General features: G+C 33.7%; 1 protein-coding gene across 1 annotated transcript; it reads right to left on the bottom strand.

The window, feature by feature from the left end:
* Positions 1-5,734, bottom strand: LOC103964199 (uncharacterized protein At1g28695). The gene is made up of 3 exons (XM_048572135.1): positions 5,410-5,734; positions 4,910-5,317; positions 1-1,019 (listed from the first exon to the last, which is right to left on the bottom strand). Exons 1-3 carry the CDS (start codon positions 5,566-5,568, stop codon positions 468-470), a joined length of 1,119 nt encoding a protein of 372 aa, XP_048428092.1. The 5' UTR covers positions 5,569-5,734; the 3' UTR covers positions 1-467.
* Positions 5,735-6,188: the final 454 nt, after the last annotated feature.

The following is a 6,188-nucleotide window of genomic DNA, read 5'->3' as shown; positions in this document are numbered from 1 at the left end:
TAAAAATGCAATATTTCAACATTTATTCATACAATATTTGACAAGAATCACATTAGTAATATGAACCGTACAATGTGATTGATAAATGTGCGTCATTTGAGTTCAAACCAATTATTAAAAATTACACAATATGCTAAGAAAACCATATTAAGACATTCTAAATCCTTTATACTACTTACATTTTTCGATACATACGTTTGAATCGCATACAGATTTATTTTGATAATCTTGAAAGAAAAAAAAAAAATAATGAGACATAAATTTGAATTTATCGAACTACTTTGTAGGGGCATATAACTCTATTGGTAGAGCATTTATCCTCAAATTTTAAACGACACTGTTCAAATCTTCCCTTCCTTCACCTGAACTTTCTAAAAATAAAATAGAAAACTATTTCCTTCTCGTATGATTTACCCTTCTCCTTCTTTACTAACGTCTTCTTTTAAAAAAAAAAAAAAAAAAATTATTCATGTCTTATGAGTTGCATTACCTGAGTTACTGGGAACGGCCCAGGAATTCCAACATCCAAAGTGCCCAGTCCATCGGAAACTCGTCGTACTAGTACCAGAACTCCTCTTGTGGGACATGAACCTCTTGAACCGCTTCCAATCCCGGAGGACGGCTTTCAAGTCCTTAACTTTGGCGACAATACTCCGGCAACAATTGGCGTGGACCGTGCTCACTTGCCCGAAGTCCTTGCTGTTTTGGCAAAAACCACTGAAATAAAGGGTGTCTAAGAACCTTACCCTAAGTCCCAACTCCCCGGTAATACCCCCTCGGAACAAGCTCAATAGGACATCCTGCTCTTTCAGTCCTGTGGCATTGTCCTTGGAGGTGTACCATCTATCAAACAGTGCTATGGTCTTGTTATTGGATCTGACGTAGTAGAAGCCAGTGTTGATCAACTGACTTGCGTTCCAAGGATCCCCGAAGAACATATCTGTACTCATTTGTAAATCTTCTGTTTCGTTCTTGCTTAGTTTTGTGAAGGGGTCCCTTAGCCACACAACATCGGTATCCTGTTACAAATGAGAAGACCAAAGAATAAACGTTAGTGATGAAATAAAATCTTCGGTTTCAGATGTTTAGTATTAGAGGATGAATCGTCGATATGGTATCAATATATAGACCGATAACATTGATTACAAGTATTGATGATGAAAATATATGTCAACGTATGTATAGTTATTACACCATAAGTATCAATACAATTATTGACACTACCGATACCGACGCGATCGAAATAAAATCCTTCCTCCAACCCGCGCCTTACAGTTACACACACAGAATTTTCATTCCCGTAATTATTCAATGACACGTTCAATTGTCATTTAATATTACGGTCTAATGGTATTTTTTTACATTTATAAGTGAGAGATCTCATGTTCTATTATTGTTAAAAATGAATTTGAATAACATTATTATTAATTAATTGTGAGGTTAAATTCATATTTTTTTAAATATTAATAATATTGTTTGTTTAAAAAATAACACATTAAAATGGGTTGAAAGAGTACTGTACATACACTCAGAAAATATCTCCTGCAGTTAATGGATTGAAAGAGTACTGTACATACATTCAGAAAATATCTCTTACAATCTAAGTTTCCATTAATTTTGTCTGGCAACTGGCAAGAGTGATCGATGTCAACGCGAGCATGTGGTGACAGTAATTAATAACAGTTGTATGCCGACCATAAGAGAGACTCACGGACAAAAGAATAGGAAAATGAATTCTTTTCGTATTTCTTCCACTAAATTTAGCAAATTCATTAATTTGAACTCTTAAAATTTGATTAAACGACTAAAAATAGAATTTTTTTTTTAAAAATTATAATAACTTTAACCGTTAGATTAAATTTCAAATATCCAAATTAATAAATTTGATGGATTTGATGAAAATGATCCCTTTCCAAAGGATAGTACAAGGACATGAATAAACATGTTCAACAAGGGGAAAAACGAAATGGGGTCCTATACTCTTATTTTTCAAAGATAAAAGTTGAAATGTCATCACGGGATCATGGCTCAATTATTGGAGAAGACTTACGTCCAAGGCCGGGCTTGAGATTTTGGGGTTCTAGGCGAATTTTCAAAGTGGGCTCTAGAGTTGTCTGACTTTCAACTCTTTGTACATTGACATGCGTAAATTCTTTTTACTAAATACATAAAAAGTCTATTTCCACTTCAAATATCTTTAAAAGTTAATATTAAAAAAAGAAATATATACAAACATTACTAAAATATTGCTCGTCTTGCGTTTTTAGATGCAAATGTACTTATTAAATTTACATAATCTAATTTTTCAACCAACTCAAACCGAAAGAGAAGTCCCTACCCAGTACGCCAAATTGCAATCATTTTTGTATTGTTACTATGTTACTTATTACATTCAATAAATTAATGAATGGTTGAATTACAGAGACAACATCTTACAATTAGGAAAAATACTAGAGTGAAGATGACAGTAATTTTTATATACGCGCCTAGACAGATGAGGAGGATTTAGAAAAGAGCTTAAAAGATAATTGGTTGAAGGAGTGTCGGCAATAGAACATAGGCAGATTCACATTTCCAATGGAAAATTAGTATACAAATATGGTAATGTCTAGGGTCAGATGATTATCCCCACATTATGTTTTTATCAATGTTACTTTAATTTTGGACTAGGATAACAATTAACATGAATACACAAGCGAGAAAGGAAATTAAGATAATAATTTATATCAAATCTCAAAGGCATGCTGAAAGACATTTAACAAGAAACTTTTTCAATTTTATTTTTGTCAAATAGCAAAAATTTCAAGTTTATTTATTTTTTTTTTTCTCAACTAGAGATTCTTGTATGTTATTGAGTTTATGAACTATTCTTTTTTTTTTTTTTTTATTGAGAATCAATTTTGATAGAAATGTTAGAATAAGAGTCAAATTCTTGTAACAATTATTTACTACTAAAATAAAAAAATTCACAAACTTTTAAATACGAATAATTTATCCTTGTTAAAAAAATACAAATAATTTATCGTGAAAAACAAAATGTACATGAACTTTTTAGAAAACCACATCAATAATGAAGTGGTAGGCCAGCCCTTCGCACCACTTCATTTTTGTCTTCAAAACATCCAAAAAAAAAAAAAAAAGAGGTAATTCAAAGTGCAAAAGATGGGAAGTTATATAAAATTGGATGGTGTCTTCTCAATAAAAGCAAAACCAACCAATTAGTGCATTTTCACGTTAGGCGAGGAAGGTTAGCTACATTCATACGACTGCACTTCCAAACTTCAAAGAGAGAATAGAAAATCAAACCTACTCAGATCAACCCCAACACGTCGACATAAAATCAAATATTTAGATCCACTAAAAAGGCATAATTTAGGTTGGTGAATGTTCAAACATCAAGACCTATAATTCAGAACATAAATAGTATCGATTGCCGTGGATGGTTTTCACCTTAATTTTTTTTTTTTTTTTTTGGGTAAGAATTTTTTGTCACTTTAAGTTATGTTATCTTAATTAAACTAACATTTTTTTCTTTTTCCATTTTAAACCCCACCAACCAATTTAATTCAAATTGTTTTTATTCTTAATTTATGTTCTTTAGATAAAACATACATATGAATGATCTTTACAAATCACAATTATGCAAATGAACATCAAAATGTTTGTAAACTGTTCAATGTATTTATTTTTCTCATGTTTTCGTAAGGGAGTTTCTCACCCTACATTGTAAGTAACAAAGTCATTGTCACCCTAAGTTCGAATTTCCGTCTTATAATTTAATTACAAGATTTGCTTTAATGAAAATAATCACCTCCTATAAAAATGAAATGAGTGTAGTCCTGGTTATATCTTATTTGCCTGTACACAAAAAGATAAAAATGCATGGTCAATTAGCCAATCAACATCCTTGCCCTTGGCGTTACTAACTCACTATCATATCTAAAAGTGGTCACTGGCAATGGTTTCCAAACTTTTGGAACTACTGACAAACAACCATTATTCTAGTCTCTAGGAGAGATTTTCTCGGAAACGTAGTGACAACATCGATGACGTAAATAATTGTAATGTGTTCAATAGTATTATTTGTTGTTAGATATTTGGCCATGCGTGCGAACCCAATTCACGAGAAAATCATACTCTGGAGGGGCACGTGGCGTCACCTCATAATAGTTCAATGAAAATCCATGACACAACTGGTCAGTGCACTACATTCCCTTCCTCTTTTATCTATAACAATCAAGACTCGCATTACCAAAAGCTTCAAGTAAACGTGCATGCATTTACTTTTATTTTGGTTACATTAGATGATATTGAATTCTAAATCAGTTATAATTTCTTTTGTACAAGTTACTATCAAAACTCTAAAACGGATGCTTATTAACATCATACATATAATCGGCGCATATACTCCTAGTGAAAGGAGAAAATTTTCAATATATCGGAAATATGATCTGGTGCACTAAGAAAACTTGAAAATAAAATTTTTTAACTAATTATATTATTACATTTTTTGTGTCAGACTATGTTAACAACACACTAAAAAATCTCTCATAATTAAGGGAATCGTCATTCATATTCTCATAACAGACGCACTCTTAAGCTTCCATGTTTGTTTTTCGTTTTAATTATTTCCTGTTTGTTTTAGATTAACTAAATGGAATTCACCCACATTGGGGAAAAATCCATCGACAATCGCTTTCACTTTCCTAAACACAACAGAAAGAGAGAAGGAAAGAGAAATGTAAGGGTAAGGTCCATCTAAAACAGTACACATTCTAATCAGTACTTCCTTTCCCTTTCCTATAATGTATATACCAATACCATACCATACCATACCATAGCCGACACAATTAGCGTGATTGTTTAAATTATTGATTAAAGAAAAAATAAAATGAAGATTAGAAGTTACCGTAAACACGAAGCTGTAGCCACGCTTGAGAACCTCCAACAGTAACCAAGTTCTCCTCCACATCATCTTGATAAAATCTTCAGACATGAAAAGCTTCTCTCCCCCAAAATCCACACCCTCCGTCTCCAACCGGTAGCAATTCAGCCGCAGAAACATGCACCGGTCGTAGGCGGTTTGATCAACCGCCACGAGGACAAGGTGGTCGACCAACGTCCTCGTGCCCTCCCCTTGCCAAAAGCTCTCAATAAAAAGGTCAAGCATGGTGGTGTCTGCCTTCACATCTTGGACTGCATATGCCTTGTTGATAACGGCAATGATCACGGTCTTGTTATCCATCGAGGCCTTGCCCAAGACGGTCTCAAGCTCGTCTTCCACCACATTAAATTCCGTGGTGGCGGCGGCTGTGGTCTGCCAAAAAAAAACACAGAAACAAAGCAATTCAGAAAATTAAACATACCGGTGATGGTCGGATGGTTAAAAACATTGAACTGATGACTTACTGTTTGCGACGCACAGTCGACGCCACGCTTCTGAAAGGGAAAGAGAGGGTTTATTAGAGAGGAAGAAGACGACCATATGCAAACATAAACAACGCAAGCCAAGAATAGAGCGAGCAAGGCAAGATTGGATCCGAGAGAGGAGTGTTTTGGGTGATCCATTTGAGGGTGTGTGTTTGTGTTTTGCGTATATGCGTGGGTTGTTTTTGGTTTTGGGGCCAAAAAAGAGTGCTGGGTTTTCGGGCGTACGGATGAGGTCTAAGCCTCTGAGAGAAGAATGAGGCCGACGGATGAGTAGGTTCGGTAGAAAGGTCAAGCAATGCTTCTGAGACATTCGATGCTATCGATCTTTTCATGGCTTATAAACTTTTGGGCCTTGTGTTGGTGGTCTAAAGTCTATATTTTTTCTTGTGTGGAAAATATATAAATGATTATCTTATGTTTTCTTTTGAGTTGGTACAATACCTAATTGAGTTAATTATATTTAATCCATCATTATATGTGTCAAGTTGAACGAGTTTCTAATTTTTGTGAGAGAATTTCAATGAGGTGACTATTCCTATTTGTTTATGAGACAAATTTAACTAGTTCTAAGACTTTGGTCGAATGGTAGAGTGTCACGTTCCACTAACCTATACTGAAAGCATTATATGTATCTGTACTGAGTTTGATCATTTTAAATGACATATTGTGTTATAACTTTATAGTCCTTCCCTAGTACTTGCTTTTTTTTTTTTTTTTTTTTTTTTTTTTTTAAATGACATGTATCAAATAAAAATTAT

This window comes from the organism of the source record quoted next, unplaced genomic scaffold, assembly GCF_019419815.1.
Source record: "Pyrus x bretschneideri cultivar Hongxiangsu unplaced genomic scaffold, Pyrus_bretschneideri_v1 Contig109, whole genome shotgun sequence".
NCBI classification, from domain to species: Eukaryota; Viridiplantae; Streptophyta; class Magnoliopsida; order Rosales; family Rosaceae; genus Pyrus; species Pyrus x bretschneideri.
This window is presented reverse-complemented; position numbering and strand designations above follow the sequence as displayed.

Coding starts and splice junctions, on each gene's coding strand:
- LOC103964199 (XM_048572135.1), bottom strand. CDS start 5,568: ATGGATCACCCAAAACACTCCTCTCTCGGATCCAATCTTGCCTTGCTC. Junction 5,318..5,409: donor TCGACTGTGCGTCGCAAACA/GTAAGTCATCAG, acceptor TTTTTTTGGCAG/ACCACAGCCGCCGCCACCAC. Junction 1,020..4,909: donor GCTACAGCTTCGTGTTTACG/GTAACTTCTAAT, acceptor CATTTGTAACAG/GATACCGATGTTGTGTGGCT.